The sequence below is a fragment of the Triticum aestivum genome, chromosome 3B, assembly GCF_018294505.1.
Source record: "Triticum aestivum cultivar Chinese Spring chromosome 3B, IWGSC CS RefSeq v2.1, whole genome shotgun sequence".
Taxonomy (NCBI): domain Eukaryota; kingdom Viridiplantae; phylum Streptophyta; class Magnoliopsida; order Poales; family Poaceae; genus Triticum; species Triticum aestivum.
In genome coordinates this window covers 145215191-145236190 of record NC_057801.1, presented here as the reverse complement: position 1 = coordinate 145236190, position 21000 = coordinate 145215191, and the positions used below count along the sequence as shown (strand labels likewise).

The window sequence follows — 21000 nt, the reverse complement described above, 5'->3', positions numbered from 1 at the left end:
TATGGGGTTCCTTGGCAATCCTTCAGGATTTTGCTATTCCTGTAGTTGTTTGTCTGGACTCTGGAGAGGCATGTACATATGCAGATTGCCTGGGAATAAGGATAACCGACATTGACAGAACATTCTGTGTATATCTGGTAACAGTAAAGTCACAACAATGTTAGTCATATTATACAGTTCATTTCAGAAGGTTAATTTATGAAATGGGACGAAGGGCCTCAAGCAGTTAACACCACTTCACTGGAAAGTGGAATGGTGTGTTCTGAAGTTTATTTAGATTCTGGTACTTTTGAATGCAGGATTTTTTAGTATTCTACTCTTAACGCATCTTCACTTAAGGTCTTGTTGTTTGAAAAGTATGTGAAGTGTCACTTGCTGAATCTTTTGTACTGTTCTACTGTAAAATGCAGGAAACGCAGGTCAGCAGTGACTTGGAATACCTGGTTCTCGCTACAGATGGTCTTTGGGATGTCGTGCAAAATGAGGTACCTATTTTAAGTTTGTAACACAGCATATGGCGGCATGGCTTGTGTTTTGCTGATAGTACTAAGATTTGGGGGGCCTTGAGGCATTCAAATGGAGCACATGTGTTCATCTTAGGTGAGTTATAATCTGTAGCATATGTTCTAATGCCATTGTTGCTGCATTGGCAGATTTGGAGTACGTGCATTCAGGCTTAAATGTGCAAATGCACACTGCTGGAGCGCCCTTCAGCAACGAGGAGGCCCATCGCGACACAGCCGCCGCCTGCGTCGGTTCTCCCCAGCGCGACATGGACGCCGCCGGCGTCGGTTCTCCCCAGCACAGCCACTCTGAAGACGGAAAGGTGAACCGTTCTCTTGCCTAGAGATGCTGGTCTTCTCTTTCAGTTATATGTTTTCGTGTTTCCATTGATTTTGTGTTGAATTTATCATTGCAGGTCCACTGTAGCTGTTGTTTGTTCCGTTTGTTGAGGCTTGGTCGGCCTGCTGCTACCGTTTCAGGAGGTTGCAAGGTTTGTTCATTTAGATCTTTTGTTCACTGCACAATGCTAGTGTTTGTTGTTAAAAACTGAAGCTCTTATGGGCTGCAGCTTATACTAGATGATATGAAGGTGTGCTCCATAGCTTTCTGTCCAGTTATATAGCATCCCATGTGTGTTCTGTAATTATTTTACATTTCTTTTCATGATTGGTTGTCAACAGTTTGAATAACACTACCCTAATAATCTGGATAAATGATAGATGGAATAAGTACATGTGTAGTTAGATCTAACTACGTATGTTATATCTATATTACCTAAACATTTCCACCATTTTAAATTAGAGCTTGAATTTTCAAGAGAACACCTCATGTTCAACCACTTTCATTTCCCTTCATTCTTAGGTTCTTACTAATGGTCGCTCGATGGTGCTAATTGGCTTACGTGGTTATGTATTATGAATATTACTGTATTAGGAAGGCTCGATCACCATTATTTTAGGGAAGTTTAATCCATGTATGTTTTGGCCATGTAATTTTAAATTCTTAGCTGCATGGAAGTGGTACCTTTTAGTTCTTTGTGCTGCTTACAAAACTAATCATCATTGGGCTGTACATTGACTGGCATAACCTAAGATGATTTTTAGTATTTTTCTTCTTGGTAAGCTTTCTGTTATATTGGCAAAAATGTTGCTTGAAGGTTTCAAATATATTACACCCAAACTATTCCAAGATTGCTATTGAAATCTTCTTTGGAAGTACTTGGAAGGAAGATTCTTGCCCAGTTCAGCTGCTTTAATGTTCTTGAAGGACACATAAAAAATTTCTGGATGATGCAAATTTATATGAATTACACATGGTAGAAAGGGTTAATGCCTGGATATTGTGTAGTCTTTGCTCCTTCTCTAGAAGTGGTATATGCTCGAAAATTGTATTATCTTTTGTCCAGACTCAAATTTTATATGGCTGCTGGATCTTTGGTTGGAATTTATTTCCTGTGTTCATGTCTCACCAAGTTACCGCTGTTGAAACTGAAAAATGTATGAATGCAAAAAGGGTTTATCAAATCCATGCTAATTGCAGGACATGCTTGTATTGAAAAAGAAATCATCTTTTCACATATACAAAACTTTGTAAGGTTTGAGTGCTGGTTTTGGAACAGCTTCCGTTTCTGTTTTACTGTACTCTTCTCGGTACAGATGATCCTCTGAACTCTGAAGTTTCAATTTTTGTTGCATATTTCTCCGTTTGCAGACCAGTTCTTTGGTTGTCCTTTTAATCAAAACTTATGTTGTTATGTTTGGAGGCGAGTCTGCATTGGTCTCATCCTGATGGAATTCATTAAGATCATATCATGGTGGGAATGTTAAGAGCGGGGACCTTATATTTAGAAACAGCAAGGTGATCCATTTGTTGGTTTGTGCCTTCTTCCTGTTAAGTTGTTTTCAGACATTATTACTAGGTAAGAATCAATCTTATTCATTGCTCCGTGACAAATGAAATGATTTGTCATTTTCGATGTTGAAGTGCCATCATCTAGGTTTACAATCCCTTTAGTTAGTCTGTGTTTTTAGAAACTGGAGAAACGATGACTGTCTATGTAAACACAAGAAAGGCATGTAGTACCTTACATTGATAGTGTGATTGTTAACCTGTTGTGATATTGAAAACATGATAAAGGATATATTTTATGACTGAATGTTTGACGTGGGACTCGGAGAATCCCAGTTCTGATTGGTACATGAATCTTCTTATATTTTGTCCATCCTTTTTTGATTTGATATTATTAGTGAGATTTGCTATTTGCTTGAAAGTTATGCAGTTTTCAAGCACACATTTAGTTTAGGTGAATCTAAACTAAATCTGTGAGCTTTGTCAGTTTTCAAGCACACATTTAGTGATACTTGGCATTTACTTTAAAGTTATGCAGTTTTCACTGGGAGAATCTCATTAGATAGCCTAATATGTGAGCTTTGAGTATCATATTTCGTCTCCCAGTTCTTTTGTTGACTTGGTTCCAAAAGAAGTATGATTGCTTCCTGCATTTCTAATATCCAGCAGGCATAGGATATTGGCAATCTCTAAATTTGTTCATGCATAAAAAGTAGTTATACACAGTTGGAAACTCTGTTTTTTATATGTGATTGAAGAAAAAAACTTTGCTTCTATAAGTTGAGTTTCCTTCTTGAATATGTGGTCTTTAATATTGGATGCTGCCATCAGTTTGGTCTCTCGAGTATAAGAAATCTTTTCACCCGGTGAGATGTGTGACTGTGTCGTTTTCTTGATGCAGGTGCTATTTTGTTTGTCAGTGATAGGCCTCGTGGAGTTGCAGTTGGTATGTTGGATTCATGTTTGCTGCCTTCGCTCTGTATGGAAATATTATAGGATATAATGGGTAAGATCCATATTTTATTTAATCCAGAACTCTTGTACGAAAACTTGTGCAGTAGTCAAAATATGTTGTGTATAAATAGGAATAATATAGTTGACAAATAAGATGCCACCGTTGATGCTCTCCAGCAGTAGCTATGCAGGTATATTTATCTTCTGCAAATGAACTTCTATAGAATTATGGGCTTGGTATTGCAAGCTTGACAGAATCTTAGCATTGTCATATTGTCGGCGACCACTTCTCATTGTAGTTGCATCACAATTGCGATTTGGACAAGTTCCATTTAAAGAAACTATAAATTATTCTCAATGATTTATTTCTGTCTCAACTCCACGTATGGCCGCCACTGATGATGTTCATTCTGTCTCATTTTTATGAAGGTAGCCCTACCACAAGCCATAATCCTTGAAGCATTGACCCACCTATACATCATGGACCCAATTTAATTTATTTATTTGCTTTGTCTGAACAATTAGTACAGTATGTTCCTTAGAAATCTGCATTTACCTCTCTGCAATAGTTTTAAAGTTCACATATCATGTATATTATTACCATATCCTGCTTAAACCTTTGGGCCTTCTTTGTAAGAATATCTTTTTTTTCTATTGCAGCTTTCTCCTGGGACCATCGTCATAAACCAATCAACTCTTTGAGAATGGATGGTACGCCACTATACTCGACTGCTATTCTCACATTGCTTTGCTATCTGCTATTTTCGTACCTGACTTGGCTTGCCTGTGTACTCCCAGATTTAATATTCGCTTTCTTAGTTAACAGTGCTATGCACATATTTATGTCATTTCTGTCTATTTTTGAAGCAGAATAAAGAAACACCCCATGGTAAAAGGTTTATATATGGCCCGACCAATTAAGCACTGATATGGCATAGTCAGAATATATGGTTCTTTCCAATTATTAGTTGTCCTTTTCCATTCTGAAAGCAACTGAATGTGATGACAAACCATACAAACCAGCCATGTGCCATGGTTTCAGAATCATATTCTGATATTCCTACATGCAAATCATTTTTTAGGTGAAGAACCAGATGTCTTTTGCCTCAAAGTAACTTAAAAACCAAGCTATCAGAGCTAGCTAAAGGTCTCATTGCGCATTCCTATCTTCTGTAGTGTGCTGATGTTTGTTTTGTACAACTTATAAGGAACTATGCACTACTATGATTTGGATATGGTCTATGTAAATATTGCAGCACATCTTACCTGAAAAGGAATCGGAATCGTATGTATTGCTTTTCCAGTCGTGCTCACTCGCTGGCTTCTAATTGCTAATGCCTTGCTGCTATCAGGAGAAGACAACATCAAGAAGGCCATGGCTGAGGCAAAACTGTGAACAAGAAGCGGGCAAGATGTGTTGATGCAAGATATCTTTTGCTATATCGTGCATCATGATCGTATGACCCACTCTATGCATATGAACCACTATATTGGATATTCTTACATTTTATTGAATCATATCCTTCCTTGAGAATTGTGTCTTAGGGTTTTGCTCTCATGCTCCTGCTGTTGTACTAAACTTAATGTCAGCTAATGTCCTTTGCCACCCCGCACTGTTGTACTAAACTTAATGGCAGCTAATGTCCTTCGGGCACCCCGCATCAAGGTGTGTTGCCTATTTTTTGTGGTCTTCTGAACACCCTGAACTTGATATTACCTTATAATCTCTTGCCGATATTGAGCATCACTATGTCTTCCTTCTATAATGTTTATTTTTCACTTTATTATTATCCGTTGGGACCGGCACCCTCGCGCCAAGGCGCGGACCCGATCTAGTATACCCTAACCCTCGGGAACGGCAAGGCGCAAAGGCAAGCAAAGTTCAGAGACAGCAGTTGCCAGGTGGGTAGGGAACTAGAGATACAGGCAAACCACATCGAAGATCATCGAACCAAATATCTGATATATTGGTGTTCTGAACACGATCATCATTTATAGTCCAAAAAAAGATTATGATTTTAGTTTCAAAAGGCTTTAGGATATTTGTTCACATGACATTAATTGTGAGAGCACCTCCATATGTTTGCGGACAGGAGTCAGTCGAGTCCTAGTTGTCCGTCCAACCAATGTCGTCCTTTTTTTCTCAAACCCCAAATTAATACTCACACCCATGTAATTTTTTTTTGCGGAATAGTTCTTGTATTACTCAATCAAAACACGGTTACAGTCATGCTTAACAGCGTCCAAAACAGCATCTGGTCCTGACCCATGCCATACAGCAATTCGGCCTTGAGTCCTCCCGAAGTTGACCAAAACATGACTAGAATTATTACAACTACGATGGATATGAGTAATACAAGAACTAACGTTCAGACATACTATCTTTAATCTCTCTAATAAGAAAGGCATATTTTGATCTATTTGTATCTCCACTTTTCACCATGTTCACTGCTTCCAAACTGTCGCTTTCAATATAAATTGGTAGACTGCTCCACTCTAGAGCGAGCATGAGTCCCTCCCGGATTGCTAAGATCTTAGCCTCCAAAATATCATCACAAGAAAAAAGGTGTCTAGAAGAGCTGAAGATGATGGCGCCGGTGTGGTCACGGAGAAGCATACCAGTTCCTCCAACTCCATTCAAAATAGATCCATCTGTATTTAGCTTTACATGCCCAGTGACCGGGGGTATCCAAGAAACAAGATTAGTGGAAGCATTATTGCATGCGTGAGCTGTAAGAGGGAAACAGTATTGAAGTGGGGCTTTCCCTTTCACATGAACATCACCAGAACGTGTTGCAATGGATTGTAGCGATGATAGGTAGTTTGATAAAAATCTGACAGAGACATCCAAAGGAGGGACGGGTTTAAAATGCACGAGCTCGTTTCTAACATACCAAATTCGCCAGAAGAGCATCACCAGTCGAACTCGTGTAGACTCATCAACCTCGCAGATATACTGAATAAACAAATCAGGCCCAGTTGACTTGATCGAAGATACATCCGGCAAGAACCATTCAGCAGCCATGGCTCTCCATAGAGCTCTTGCGTTCGTGCATGAACAGAACGTATGGAACGTGTCTTCTTCATTAGCACCACAAATAGGGCATAGCAAGCATGTCTCCAGATTCCGTTTCATCTTGTTACTCCAAGTAGCAAGGGAATTATTTGCAAGGCGCCATGCAAAACTCAATACTTTCGAGGGAGCCGGACAAGACCATAGAGCCTTCCAGCCCTCACGGCGTCCATCCGGCTGGTTGCTCGAAGTGACCATGAGCCCATTATGAAGATCATCCAAGGCCAGACGGTAAGCACTTCGCACACTAAAAACACCCGATTTTTCAGGAGCTCAGGCAAAGAAATCCTCACCCAAGCGATGAGAAGGGCGAATTTTCTGGATCTCACAAATGTCAGCTGGGAGAAAGAATTGCTGCAATTTCGTATTGTCCCAATTTCCATTGTGGTCCATAAGCTCATAAACCCACTTAAATCTACATCGACCTTTTGGAGATATAAGCCCACCAGTAGGATCCCGAACAATCCATCTATCACGCCAAATTCTAACATTTTGACCATTTGCAATCCTCCAAACTATACCCTTCTTTAACAGTTCCAGGCCATGGCAAACAGCTTGCCAAGTAGGTGATGGATTACCTGTGAACATAGTGTCTTCCAATCTCCCATTAGGGTAGTATTTTGCCTTCAGTAGCCTAGCACAGAGAGCCAAGCCTGCCGTGCTAACAAAGCTTGATTAAACAATCTGAAATCTCTAAAGCCCAAACCACCTTGACACTTTGGCCTTGTCATTTTGTTCCATGCATACCAATGTGTTTTCCTCTTCCCCTTCTCCGCACCCCAGAAATAATTTCTAACCATGCGGTTCAAATCATCACAAACTTCAAAGGGGAGCTTAAAGACACTCATTAAATAGTTTGGAATTGCCTGTGCCACAGATTTAATTAGTACCTCCTTACCAGCTTGATTTGGGTGGCCATCAAAAGAGAACAATCTCTTCGTAAGTTTTACTTGGAGATTCTGAAATTTACCCTTTGTCATTCTGCCATCCGGGGTTGGAAGACCAAGATACTTTTCCTCAAACCCAACAGTCAGGACTTGAAGAGCATCCTTGACCGAGTCCATGTTGTTCTTAGGGCAGGAGTTACCAAATAAAATAGAGCACTTAGCAGGATTGATTAGTTGTCATGTAGCATGACCATAAGCATCTAGGATGTTTTTAACATGTGTGGCTTGTTGGTCAGAAGCTTTGAAGAAGAGCAGAGTGTCATCAGCAAATAGCAAATGGGATATACTAGGGGCCCTTCTTGTTATTCTCAATGGAGAAATATTACCAAGTACAATACCTTGATTTATCAGAGCAGACAGACCATCAGCAACAAACAGAAACAAATATGGAGATAACGGATCACCTTGCCGAAGACCACGCATCGGTGCAAACGAATCCAAGATGGCTCCATTAAATTTTACGGAGTATCTCACTGAGGTCACACAAGTCATTATCCAGTTAACCCATTTGTGAGCGAAGCCAAGCTTTTGCATCATTTTCTTAAGGCAAGACCAATCTACCCGATCATATGCCTTTGAGAGGTCAAGTTTGTATGTACAATAACTCCTTGTCGGATCCTTCTCTTGCTTGATGTGATGGATACATTCAAAAGCTATCAATGCATTATCAGTAATCATACGCCCTGGGATGAAAGCACTTTGATAGGGGGAAATAATATCATCCAAAACAGGCCTAAGCCTATTAACCAAGCACTTTGAAACTACTTTGTAAATAACATCACATAAGCTTATAGGGCGAAAATCAGTAACCTTCACTGGGTTTTGAATTTTAGGAATCATGAAAATCACTGTATCATTTACCTCCGGTGGCATTACCCCCGTGTGAAAAAATTCCTTCACAACGCCTATAACACTTTCCTTGAGAGTAGACTAGTTCCTCTGAAAAAATCGTGCCGGGAATCCATCAGGACCCGGTGCCTTTAGGGGGCCAATCTGGAAGAGTGCATCAGATATTTCTTTTTCTGTGAAATCTCCACACAATATATCATTTGTTTCCTCACCTACCAAAGGTGCAATAAGATCAATGATAGGAGAAGAGTCCAGATTACTTTCAGCCATGAAAATATCCTCAAAATATCTAGTCACTGCTGCACCCATCTCCTTACTGTCAGTGTGGATAACACCATTGATGTCTTCAAGTTTCTTTATTCGATTTTTCCTGGCTCGCCAAACAGCCTTGGCGTGAAAAAAAAATTGTATTGCAATCGCCGTCCTTCAGCCAAGTAATACGTGAGCGCTGCATCCACATAAGTTCCTCTCTATACAACAGTTCGTTCATTTTATCTGTAACTCTTCGTATTTCCATTCTGTCGGCATTCATTAACATAAGTTCTTCTAGCTGAGTACGTGTTTTTTCTATATCTCTAATAACGCTACCAAACTTTGTTTTACTCCATTGACAAAGTTTACGCATTGTTTCACGTAGAGCCCCATGTACATCGCCCAGAGAAACTTTTTGACCAGCAGCCTCCCATGCATTCGCAATGACTTCCTGTAAAGCTGGCTCCCGTTCCCACATAACTTCATAACGCCTAATCCTCGGTTTGTACTGCTGATCCTCCAGTAACTCAGTAGCTACGTAAAGAGGTGCATGATCCGAACAAGGAGAGGTAAGGTGCTGGACCAGCGAGTAATCAAATCGATTCCTCCATGCTGGGTTAGCCACTGCCCTATCTAAGCGAACTTTAACATTTGCATTACCTGACCTCTTGTTATCATAGGTGTAGGGAACACCCAAAAATCCCAAATCAGCCAACTGACTTGTTTCTAAAACATCTCTAAAAGCTTGCATTTGCCCAGCTGGTCGTGGTGTCATCGAGAAGTGTTCAAAATCCCACATGCATTCATTAAAATCACCAACCACAAGCCAGGGGAGATCAGACTGAGCACTCAAATTTTCCAACAGAGACCACATATTGTGTCGATCTTCTACCCTTGGTTCTCCATAAACACAAGTTAGGCGCCAAGGTGGATCATCTGCTCCTGCCTTAACTTGTGCATCAATGCATCGCTGATTCGAGAAAACCACCTCAACAGACAGCGATTCGTGCCAAAACAGTGCAAGCCACCACTATTACCAATACTGTCTACTGCATCAAAACCTTGAAGTCCCAAATGAGCTCGATATCTTTTCATACGATTTTTTGATTGCCGAGTTTCACATAGAAACACCATGGTGGGGGAATGCGACTGAACCATAGTCGCTAAATCACAAACTGTCCGGGAGTTCCCCCCTCCCCGGCAGTTCCAACTCAGGAGATTCATTTGTCCTGGCGGCGTTCCGCCTGGGAACCCGCCGTAGTGGACAATGTTTTTGATTTGTTTGCATTCTGATCTGACCTCAACCTCTTTTGCTCCTGTTTTGCGGATGGGCTAGCAGGCACACTCGCCGGCGTAGGCAGAAGGAGCTGGCCCTTGACACTACTAGGCGTAGTAACATTCTGTCCAAACCCGGTCAGCCCCCTTTTCCTGCTTGCATCTAGGTCTATATCTGCACCATCCTTTTTACTAGCGTCAACCTCCATCACTTTCCCATCATTTACCTCAGAAGAATTAGTACGAGGGTCATCATCCGTGTTACGATTTGCACGTGTTGCCGCCCCCCATGTAGCTCGAAGATCCTTGAAGAATAGAGCCGAAACTGGATGCACTCCATCACCATGTTCAGTATGGAGATGGCCGATCATGCCGCATAGAGCACACCAGTCTGGAAGGCGCTCGTATTTGACTCTGAATATATGCCTCTTCTTCTTTCTCACAACAGAAATATGGTTCTTTAATTTATGCCGAACATCAAGAACAATTCTTACACGGTAAAAATTGCCAGCCACATCTCGTCCTCTGTTGTCCAGGGAGTAGAACTCCCCTGCTGTTCCCGCAAGAGTTGTGACCAGGGGCTCAAAACCATCCGGCAGGTCTATGATTTGCATCCATATTTTAAAACTGTTTAGATCAATGGAAGAGGGTCTTGTGAATCCATCATAAGCCGCCATTAGAACAGGATTGCCACGGAAGGTCCAAGGGCCACCCTCCATCACCTTGTCCCAATCGCCAAGACATGAGAATTGCATCGTGTATAGCCCGTCCCCTAATGATCCGAACCTGACATCTTGTGCGAGATCCCATGCACTGCGCATGTTCTTGTAAAACCAGAAGTCGCCAAACTCCTTTGTAGTGTGCACACGCCCGATTGCCAGCCAGCGAATCGACTCAGCCACCGGCTCCGGGCACACCTCCTCATAGATCACATCACTCAGATCCGTATCCTCAATTCCCAGCTGTTTCATCATCTCCTGAAGATCATCGTCTCCTACAACCGATTCTGCATCAACTGACGCCATGGCAAGGAAAACCTAACCCTAGTCCACGCAGGAGTAGGGTGAGAACTCCAACCGCCCGATCCCAGGAGGTAGCAGCCAAGGCCGGGCAGCGCCGCGAGGACGCCCCAAAGTCAGCCCGAGCGCGTACCAGGAGGGAGGACGACGGCGGAGGACGGGGGACTCAACGTTTGCGTCGCCGCAGCCGAGAGGTGCAACCCTAGCGAGAGGGGAAAAACTGATTAGCATGCCGGGCTCACACGCACGTAAATCATGGGGTGTTTTTTGGTCACTGCAAGGGGGAAGATTGGTCGTTCGGTTCTTCAAGTAACAAAGAATTTTGGTTCCTTTGCATATGTGATGACTGATCGGTTACTATACAAATGCAAAACCGATTGTTTTTTTTTCATCGAGGACTTGGTTTGGTCCTCGATCATGACCAAGGAGGACCGATATTTTCTGGAAGAACAAATCATGAGCCAAATCTTCAGCAAGAAAGATGGAACATACGAGCTGGTATCAAGCACGGGCGGAAATGATAGGAGGAAGGAATTGTTGCCGAAAACTGTTGCATCCAGGCCACCAACTGCTATGCGAGTGCTATGAATGTCATCTTCGATCGTGAAGGAGTGTGGCTATCGTGCGCCGAAGCCGTGTGAACGATTGGTCGCCACTGCGTTCAGTCATGGGCACTTGCGGTTGCTGTCACCATGCGAGGTAGGCAAACGGAGACGGAGGAGCTGCAGTGAAGAATGGAACACATTAGGTTTGGGGGCTATGTACGTTTGGGCTGAGGTAAGGCTATGTGTAGGTGTGGTTGGTAGATGGGATATTGCATAGAAAGAAGTATACAAATCATCCTCAAATCCACTCTTTGGGATACATACCCCCTAAACTCAAAACCGGGACAAATAACACCCTCAAATCATCAAAACCGGGTTAATAACCCCCTTGAGTGGTTTCTGTCTAATTTTGAGTGGTTTTTGTCCCCATGATGCTGATTAGGCGGTGACTGGGCAGAAAACGCTGAGTGGGTCCCATTAGTCAGTTGTCTCTCTCCTTTTTTCTTTTTCTCCTCGCGTCCTTCCTTTCTTTCTTTCTCGTCAATAGCAGGCGCCCTCCGCTGCGTCATCGTTGTTTGCAGCTTGTCCGTCACCGGCTGCAGGATCATCATGCCGAAGGATATATCTGCAGTCGACTCCCTAGGTTCACAAGAGCGAGCGAACAATTACCAACAAAATCAGAAACAAAAAAATTCAGAAGCAACAGATTAACAGAGAGGAAATTTGAGCTGCAGTTGTAGTACCTCCTCCATCGGTTCTTCGGGCTCCATGAGATCCATCTTGGTTCAGCTGCTTGAGTTCACTTGCGTTGTCAGGCAACTGAACATTTCTTTTCTTGAATGCCACAACAAGAACCTATTTGATGCCAAGTATTTGGTCGAATCGCCATCAGTACTACTAGAACAGATCGTAGTCTTGAATATGAATAAACAAACACGCGGCGGATACTTGCAAGATTCTCGTGATGGTGCTTTCACCGGGCAACTGATTCCTGTAGAAAGGGAGGCCAGCCATCCATATGGGCATCCCAAGCAGCACGCACAGTACGCACAGGGTGAAGCCGATGTCCCATCCCCTTCGATTCTCCACCCACACACGACGAGCACTAGGCCAACGAAGCCGCCCGAGGACACGACGAAGGTGTACCAGTTGAAGAAGCTCGTCTCCTGCCGCTGCTCCACGGGATCGGCCGTGTCGAACTGGTCGCCCCCCAGCGCTGGCAGGCACGCACGCGCCGCGCCGTCGCCGATGGGGATCAGGTAGAGGCTCAGGTTGGAGCCACGGACAGTCTCGCAGGTCTGCTGGCCAGTGGGACTGCAGGGCGGCGAGTGCGGCAAAACTGCAGCGGCTCGTACTCCATTGGACCCTATCGGTAAGGAACCGGCGACTGCGTGGCCCAGGACACCCGACTCGTGGAGGAGCTATCTGACGACGCCATTGCTTCCGCTGGTCGGCGGCGAGAGGCCAGAGGCGAGGCGCCGGCGACTGGGAGAGATAAAGCGAGGCGAGGGTTCATCGGCGATTGGGGAATTTTCGCGAAAGATAAATGAGAAAGAGAGAGAAGTAAGGGATATCTGACTAATGGGACCCACTGTAGCCTACTCAGAGTTTTTTGCCCAGTCAGCGTCTAATCAGGGACAAAAACCACTCAAAATTAGGGAGAAACCATTAAGGGGGTTATTAACCCGGTTTTGATGATTTGAGGGTGTTATTTGTCCCGGTTTTGAGTTCAGGAGGGTATGCATCCCAAAGAATGGATTTGAGGGTGATTTGTATACTTCTTTCTATTGCATATTCAGCTTACTTTCCTAGGCCTTCATGCGATATCTCGGCCCAATGAGCTAAGTTTGGTTTTCAACATTTGCTAACATATTTCGACTCTGGTCAAGGTTTTTCCGATCCAATTTTTGGTTCATGGCTTTTCTGCACAACCCTATCGGTCAAGTCGCTTGTTACACTTAGCCCAGCCCAATGTCCCCGTGTTGTTTAGTTACCCTTTTTTGGCAGTGCGTCTCGGATTCACATGTCTTGCTTACATGTGGTCCTAGGGATAGACGAGAACGGTCGCTTTGCTACTTCTGTGAGTGCAGCTGGACACTGTAGTGTCGGTTCATTCGACGGTTGTGACGTTGCACCCTGCTCTGTCTCTCTGTTGCCGGGAGTATATAGCAAAAAACTACCACATTACAGGCTATGTCTATAAAAAACTACAGGTTTTCTTAATTTTTTAAAATGCTACCACAATTTTGGTTTGCTGTTCCAAAAAACCAAGTGACTAGGTGCTTAACTTTTAATCATGATTATGACAACACTGGGCCACCCGTCAGGTCTGATGTGGCATCAAAGTCAAACCGTTAACTTTGACTGTTAGGTTGACCAGGTGAAGCCCACATGTCAGTCCCTTCAAAACAATATATAAGCAATCGGGTCCCTTTGACTGTGGCAGCGCCGGCCATGGTGGTGGTCGCCCGAGCTGCCGTGCCGCTTGCTGTGTTGCTGCTTGCCGCCGCACCGCTGCCGCTTGCTGCGCTGCTGCCGCGCCGCTGCACTGCTCCGTGCCCCGCGGCCACGCTGCTTCTTGCCGCCACTTGGCGTGCTGCTGTGTGCGCCGCCGCCGGCTGCTGCTGCGTGCACCGCCCGCCGCTGATGCTTGCCACCATCCCTGCCTCTGTTGTCCGCTCCCCCTGCTGTTGCTACTGCTTGTCACCCCCTTGCTGCAGCTTGACTAGGAGCATGGCGTCAAAGGCCACCGGAGCAGTAGAAGGCCACCGGAGAAGAAAGGGAGACAGAGGAGAAGAAGGTGCATGTGGGCCCTACCTGCTCATAACGGTCAACTAACTGTTTACATAACGGTGTTGATTTTTTTGCCACGTGGAGCTGACGAGCGGGGCCTCCATGTCATAATCATGATTAAAAGTTAAGCACCTGGTCACTAGGGTTTTTTGGAACAGCGAACCAAAATTGTGGTAGCATTTTGAAAATTTTAAAAACCCGGTAGTTTTTTTTTGTAGACATAGCCTGTAATGTGGTAGTTTTTTGCTATATACTCCTGTTGTCGGTGTTGTAGCTTCACTTCCAAACCACTCACCCATCGAAGGCGAAGTTAGCAGCAATATGGTGCTCTAGTTGCTCTTCGAGTCAGCGCTCTTCCATGCTTATCAATGAGATTGGCAGAGTGTGGACGTCGTCCGCTCCTCCATCCTGGACATCAACTGTTTCAACAAGGCCTTCAAGCTCGCCATGTTCAACACCTTCTATTCACCGTTGATGCTCTAAACAGGTGTTACTCCACCACGACGATTGAATAATGTTGTGGCCTCGTTGGTGTTGATTTTGGTGGTGTAGGTACCATGACAGACCTGCCAAAGATGAAGAAGGCGAAGAAGGCCAAATTCATTGTCGGCATCATGGAGCCCAAGGTTGGGTTCCACATCACTGAGGCGACTAGAATATGTTGCGAGTCCAACGAGTATGTGCATGAACTACTTCATGTCGTGTGATTGCGTTTTGATTAGTTAATCGACCATCCTTTGTTTTCCCTTTTGTTGCAATCCTTATTTTGATTTCGGTTTGGGGATAGAACGGGAGGAGAAGTCATGTCATCATGACTCCTAAGATTCAATGTTGATGGGGTGTTTGGTTGATGGGTTATGGGCGATGCGTGTTCCCTTTTGATTTGATGGATTTTGGGGGTTATGGCTATTGTGATGGTGCGCGGGTGCTAGAGTTTGTTCTTGCATTGGGGAGCATGGTGCCATCTGTCCCTTTACTAGGGGCAGTGTCTCACAATTGTGTATATTGTTGTTATTTCTCTGTGTTTGTTTGTTGGAGTCCTTCAGTTTTTTGTTCCTCTGTTGCCCAGGCCTTTGTTCTTGTGTATGTGGTTGACCTATATTCTGCCAATACAAGGAACACACTGAAGCAACCTTAGGACGATGGTCGCTCCACTTACAAACAATAGCAACAACGTTAGCTAAACACACGAAAAATGCGAGCAATTACCAGAGAGACGCTCAGAGGCAAGCGGCGCGGCAAAACGCGCATACGCTTCTTGTAGGTAGATAAACATATGATAACCAAATGTAACATTTGACATACTAGGACATACAAAAAGAAAAAACATAAAACTAACTTAAAACTACCCCTACTCCTCGTTGAAGGAGAGCCCAATGACCCACATGTCGGAGTCAGAGTCCTCGTGGTCATTGGTGGCGGGGCAAATCGAGGGCATCTCCTCGTCAACGCTTGCCCTCGAGCTACGCCTCCGCCGTGAAGTGCTCCGCCTGAGGCAAAATTGCTCCTCTGCGCTCTCTATTGGCAAAAAGCGGATGTCATTGCCCCCGCTACCCACGGCGTGGGTCAACTCGAACCCAACGACGCGAGGTCAAGCTCCATGCCTCCTCCTCTGAGCTCAAGTCGTGGCCCGCCGTAATGCAGGCCACACACAGTGCATGGTAGGCACACTCTTCACAGGTGGGCTCCACACGATGTTCCTGCGTGATCAACTTGTAATAAGTGACCTTGTCGCGGACCATAGCAGACAAGGGAATAAGGACGCAATGGCGGCATGGACGAGAGGGGGAAAGAGGGAAATATGGGGGAGTAGCATTTGGCCCTCGTCGTCTGGGTTTAATACGTGGGGCTAGGCTCCTCAGGTGCCGTGTTAGCCGCCGCCACACCATGAATGCTGGCAGACAAACCAGGCAGCTCGGACATATGCGCCAAGAATAAGGGATTGTTGCGTTTTTTTGTGGGGTCCGAACTATCAGTATAACATGACGGACACGCCCAAACACATCCAGGCAACCTCAAATGTGCCTCATCATGTATGAAATAGTTTTGGGAGTGCTGAACGAGTCCGAACATATGAGCTGAGAACGAAGAATCCAGTTGGAGAATATCTTTTTGTAGAATGTAGTACATGAGTAGTTTACGTGGGTGACAACTGACATTATATGGATTTGAGTTTACTAATGAGATACCCAAACATTTAGGAGCTGGAGTAGTTAGGTTTCGGGTGTATATATGCAAAATCATGGGCCATGAAACTTGGCGTTTGACGAAACTCTAGCGAATACTTTTAAATAATTTCTACGTGAAGTGCATCCACGGATTGGTGGAGTTTTTTGTTGGGGACGCGGTAAAAATTCCTACGATCATGCAAGATCTATCTAGAAGATGCATAGCAACGAGAGGGGAGAGTGTGTCCACGTACCCTTGTAGACCGAAAGCGGAAGCGTTATGACAACGCGGTAGATGTAGTCGTACGTCTTCATGATCCGACCGATCTTAGCACCGAACGTATGGCACCTCCGCGTTCAGCACACGTTCATCTCGGGGACGTCCCTCGTACTCTTGATCCAGTTGAGGCCGAGGGAGAGTTTCGTCAGCACGATGGCATGGTGACGGTGATGATAAAGTTACCGGCGCAGGGCTTTGCCTAAGCACTACGACGATATGAGCGAGGTGTGTAACTGTGGAGGGGGCACCGCACACGACTAAACAATGTCAACTTGTGTGTCTATGGGGTGTCCCCCTCCCTCGTATATAAAGGAGCGGAGGAGGGGGAGGGCCGGCCCTCTATGGCGCGCCTTGGAGGAGTCCTACTCCCACCGGGAGTAGGATTCCCCCCCTTCCCTAGTTGGACTAGGAGAGAAGGAAGGGGGATAGAGGGAGGAAGGCAAGGGGGTGGCCTCCCACCCAATTCGGATTGGGCTTCGAGGGCGCCCTCCACCTGGCCTCCTCCTCCTCTCTCCCACTATGGCCCAATAAAGCCCATATACTTCTCAGGGGGTTCCGGTAACCTCCCGATACTCCGATATATGCCCGAACTCACTCGGAACCATTCCGATGTCCAAACATAGGTTTCCAATATATCCATATTTATGTCTCGGCCATTTCGAGGCTCCTCGTCATGTTCGTGGTCACATCCGTGACTCCGAACTACCTTCGGTGCATCAAAACACATAAACTCATAATACCAATCGTCATCGAACGTTAAGTGTGTGGACCCTATGGGTTCAAGAACTATGTATACATGACTGCTACATCTTGAGCTTGCGTTGGTTTTCCTTGAAGAGGAAAGGGTGATGCAGCACAGTAGCGTAAGTATTTCCCCTCAGTTTTTGAGAACCAAGGTATCAATCCAGTAGGAGGCTCCTCACAAGTCCCACACACCTACACAAACAAACAAGAACTCGCAACCAACACAAAGGGATTGTCAATCCCTTCAAGGCCACTTGCAAAAGTGAGATCTGATAAAGATAATATGATAAAATAAATATATTTTTGGTATTTTATGATATAGATTGGAAAAGTAAAGATGCAAATAAAAGTAGATTGAAAGCTTATATGATAAGAGATAGACCCGGGGGCCATAGGTTTCACTAGTGGCTTCTCTCAAGATAGCATAATTATTACAGTGGATGAACAAATTACTGTCGAGCAATTGATAGAAAAGCGAATAATTATGAGATTATCAAGGCATGATCATGTATATAGGCATCACATCCGTGACAAGTAGACCGACTCCTGCCTGCATCTACTAATATTACTCTACATATCGACCGCTATCCAGCATGCATCTAGAGTATTAAGTTCATGAAGAACGGAGTAACGCTTTAAGAAAGATGACATGATGTAGAGGGATAAACTCATGCAATATGATATAAACCCCATCTTTTTATCCTCGATGGCAACAATACAATACTTGCCTTGCTGCCCCTGTTGTCACTGGGAAAGGACACCGCAAGATTGAACCCAAAGCTAAGCACTTCTCCCATTGCAAGAAAGATCAATCTAGTAGGCCAAACCAAACTGATAATTCGAAGAGACTTGCAAAGATAACTTAATCACACATAAAAGAATTCAGAGGAGATTCAAATATTTCTCATAGATAAACTTGATCATAAACCCACAATTCATCGGATCTCGACAAACACACCGCAAAAAGAGTTACATCGAATAGATCTCCAAGAAGAGGAAGGAGAACTTTGTATTGAGAATCAAAGAGAGAGAAGAAGCCATCTAGCTAATAACTATGGACCCAAAGGTCTGTGGTAAACTACTCACAACTCATCGGAGAGGCCTTGGAGATGATGTAGAGGCCCTCCATGGTGGATTCCCCCTCCGACGGAGCACCGACAACGGCTCCAAGATGGAATCTCGCGAATACAGAAGGTTACGGTGGTGGAAATAGTTTTTCGTGGTCGCCCGTGATGTTTTCGGGGTACATGGGTATATATAGGAGGAAGGAGTATGTCGGTGGACGATCGAGGGGCCCACGAGGGTGGGGGCGCGCCGAGCACCCTCGTTGCCGCCTTGCTTGTTTCTTGACTTGCACTCCAAGTCCTATGGATCACGTTTGTTCCAAAAAAGATCATTCCCGAAGGTTTCATTCTGTTTGGACTCCATTTGATATTCCTTTTCTTCGAAACACTGAAATAGGCAAAAAAACAGCAATTCGGGTTGGCCCTCCGGTTAGTAGGTTAGTCCCAAAAATTATATAAAAGTGTAAAGTAAAGCCCATAAACATCCAAAACGGGTAATATAATAGCATGGATCAATCAAAAATTATAGATACGTTGGAGATGTATCAATGACCGAGACACGTCTCTAGTCAATAACCAATAGCGGAACCTGGATGCTCATATTGTTTCCTACATATTCTACGAAGATCTTTATCGGTCAAACCGCATGACAACATACGTTGTTACCTTTGTCATCGGTATGTTACTTGCCCGAGCTTCGATCGTTGGTATCTCAATACCTAGTTCAATCTCGTTACCGGCAAGTCTCTTTACTCGTTCCGTACTTTTATCCCGCAACTAACTCATTAGTTACAATGCTTGCAAGGCTTATAGTGATGAGTATTTGAGAGGGCCTAGAGATACCTATCTGAAACATGGAGTGACAAATCCTAATCTCGATCTATGCCAACCCAACAAACACCTTCGGAGACACCTGTAGAGCACCTTTATAATCACCCTTTTACGTTATGACGTTTGGTAGCACACAAAGTGTTCCTCCGGTATTCAAGAGTTGCATAATCTCATAGTCTGAGGAACTTGTATAGGTCATGAAGAAAGCAGTAGCAATGAAACTAACACGATCATAATGCTAAGCTAACGGATGGGTCATGTCCATCACATCATTCTCCTAATGATGTGATCCCGTTCATCAAATGACAACACATGTCTATGGTTAGGAAACATAACCATGTTTGATTAACGAGCTAGTCAAGTAGAGGCATACTAGGGACTATAGGTTTTGTCTATGTATTCACACATGTACTAAGTTTCTGGTTAATATAATTCGAGCATGAATAATAAACATTTATCATGATATAAGAAAATAAATAATAACTTTATTATTGCCTCTAGGGCATATTTCCTTCAGTCTCCCACTTGCACCAGAGTCAATAATCTAGTTCATATCGCCATGTGACTTAATACCAATATTCACATATGTTTGTGATTAACACCCACAGTTCACATCGTCATGTGACCAACACCCAATGGGTTTACTAGAGTCAATAATCTAGTTCACACCGCTATGTGATTAACACCCAAAGAGTACTAAGGTGTGATCATGTTTTTCTCTTGAAAGAAGTTTAGTCAACGGGTCTGCCACATTCAGAGTCGTATGTATTTTGCAATTATTCTATGTTTACAATGCTCTGTACGGAGCTACTCTAGCTAATTGCTCCCACTTTCAATATGTATCCAGATTGAGACTTAGAGTCATCTGGATCTGTGTAAAAGCTTGCATCGATGTAACTCTTTATGACGAGCTCTTTTATCACCTCCATAATCGAGAAATATTTCCTTAGTCCTCACTAAGGATAATCTTGACCGCTGTCCAATGATCTACTCCTAGATCAAAATTGTACCCCCTTGCCAAACTCAGGGCAGGGTACACAATAGGTCTGGTATACAGCGCAACATACTTTATAGAACCTATGACTGGGGCATAGGGAATGACTTTCATTCTCTTTCTATTTTCTGCCGTGGTCGGGCTTTGAGTCTTACTTAACTTTACACCTTGTAATACAGGCAAAAACCCTTTCTTTGACTGATCCTTTTTGAACTTTTTCAAAACTTTTCCAAGGTATATGCTTTGTGAAAGTCTAATTAAGCGTCTTGATCTATCTCTATAGATCTTGATGCCCTATATGTAAGCAGCTTCTCTGAGGTCTTTCATTGAAAAACTCTTATTCAAGTATCCTTTTATGCAAACTAGAAATTCTATATTATTTCCAATCAACAATATGTCATCCACATATAATATTAGAAATGCTACAGAGCTCCCACTCACTTTCCTGTAAATACAAGATTCACTACAAGTCTGTATAAAACTATATGCTTTGATCAACTCATCAAGGCATATATTCCAACTCTGAGATGCTTGCACTAGTCCATAGATGGATCGCTGGAGCTTGCACACCTTGTTAGTACCTTTAGGATTGACAAAACCTTCTGGTTGCATCATATACAACTCTTCTTTAAGAAATATCCATTTAAGGAATGTAGTTTTGACATCCATTTGCCAGATTTCATAAAATATGGCAACTGCTAACATGATTCGGACGGATTTAAGCATCACTACAGTTGAGAAAATCTCATTGTAGTCAACACCTTGAACTTGTCGAAAAACTTCCGCAACAAGTCGAGCTTTGTAAACAGTAACATTAGCGTCTGCATCGGTCTTCTTCTTAAAGATCCATTTATTTTCTA

General features: G+C 43.8%; 1 protein-coding gene across 10 annotated transcripts; it reads left to right on the top strand.

The window, feature by feature from the left end:
- Positions 1 to 419: 419 nt before the first annotated feature.
- On the top strand, positions 420 to 5053 carry LOC123069075 (probable protein phosphatase 2C 56; the record flags this gene model as incomplete). 10 transcript variants are annotated; one of them, XM_044491816.1, is given in 9 exon segments in its annotated part: positions 420 to 485; positions 654 to 826; positions 920 to 994; positions 2215 to 2361; positions 3254 to 3358; positions 3438 to 3497; positions 3967 to 4017; positions 4389 to 4453; positions 4659 to 5053. In XM_044491816.1, coding segments are annotated over 2 exon segments (93 nt in total), but the record flags the coding sequence as incomplete, so codon positions are not given.
- Positions 5054 to 21000: the final 15947 nt, after the last annotated feature.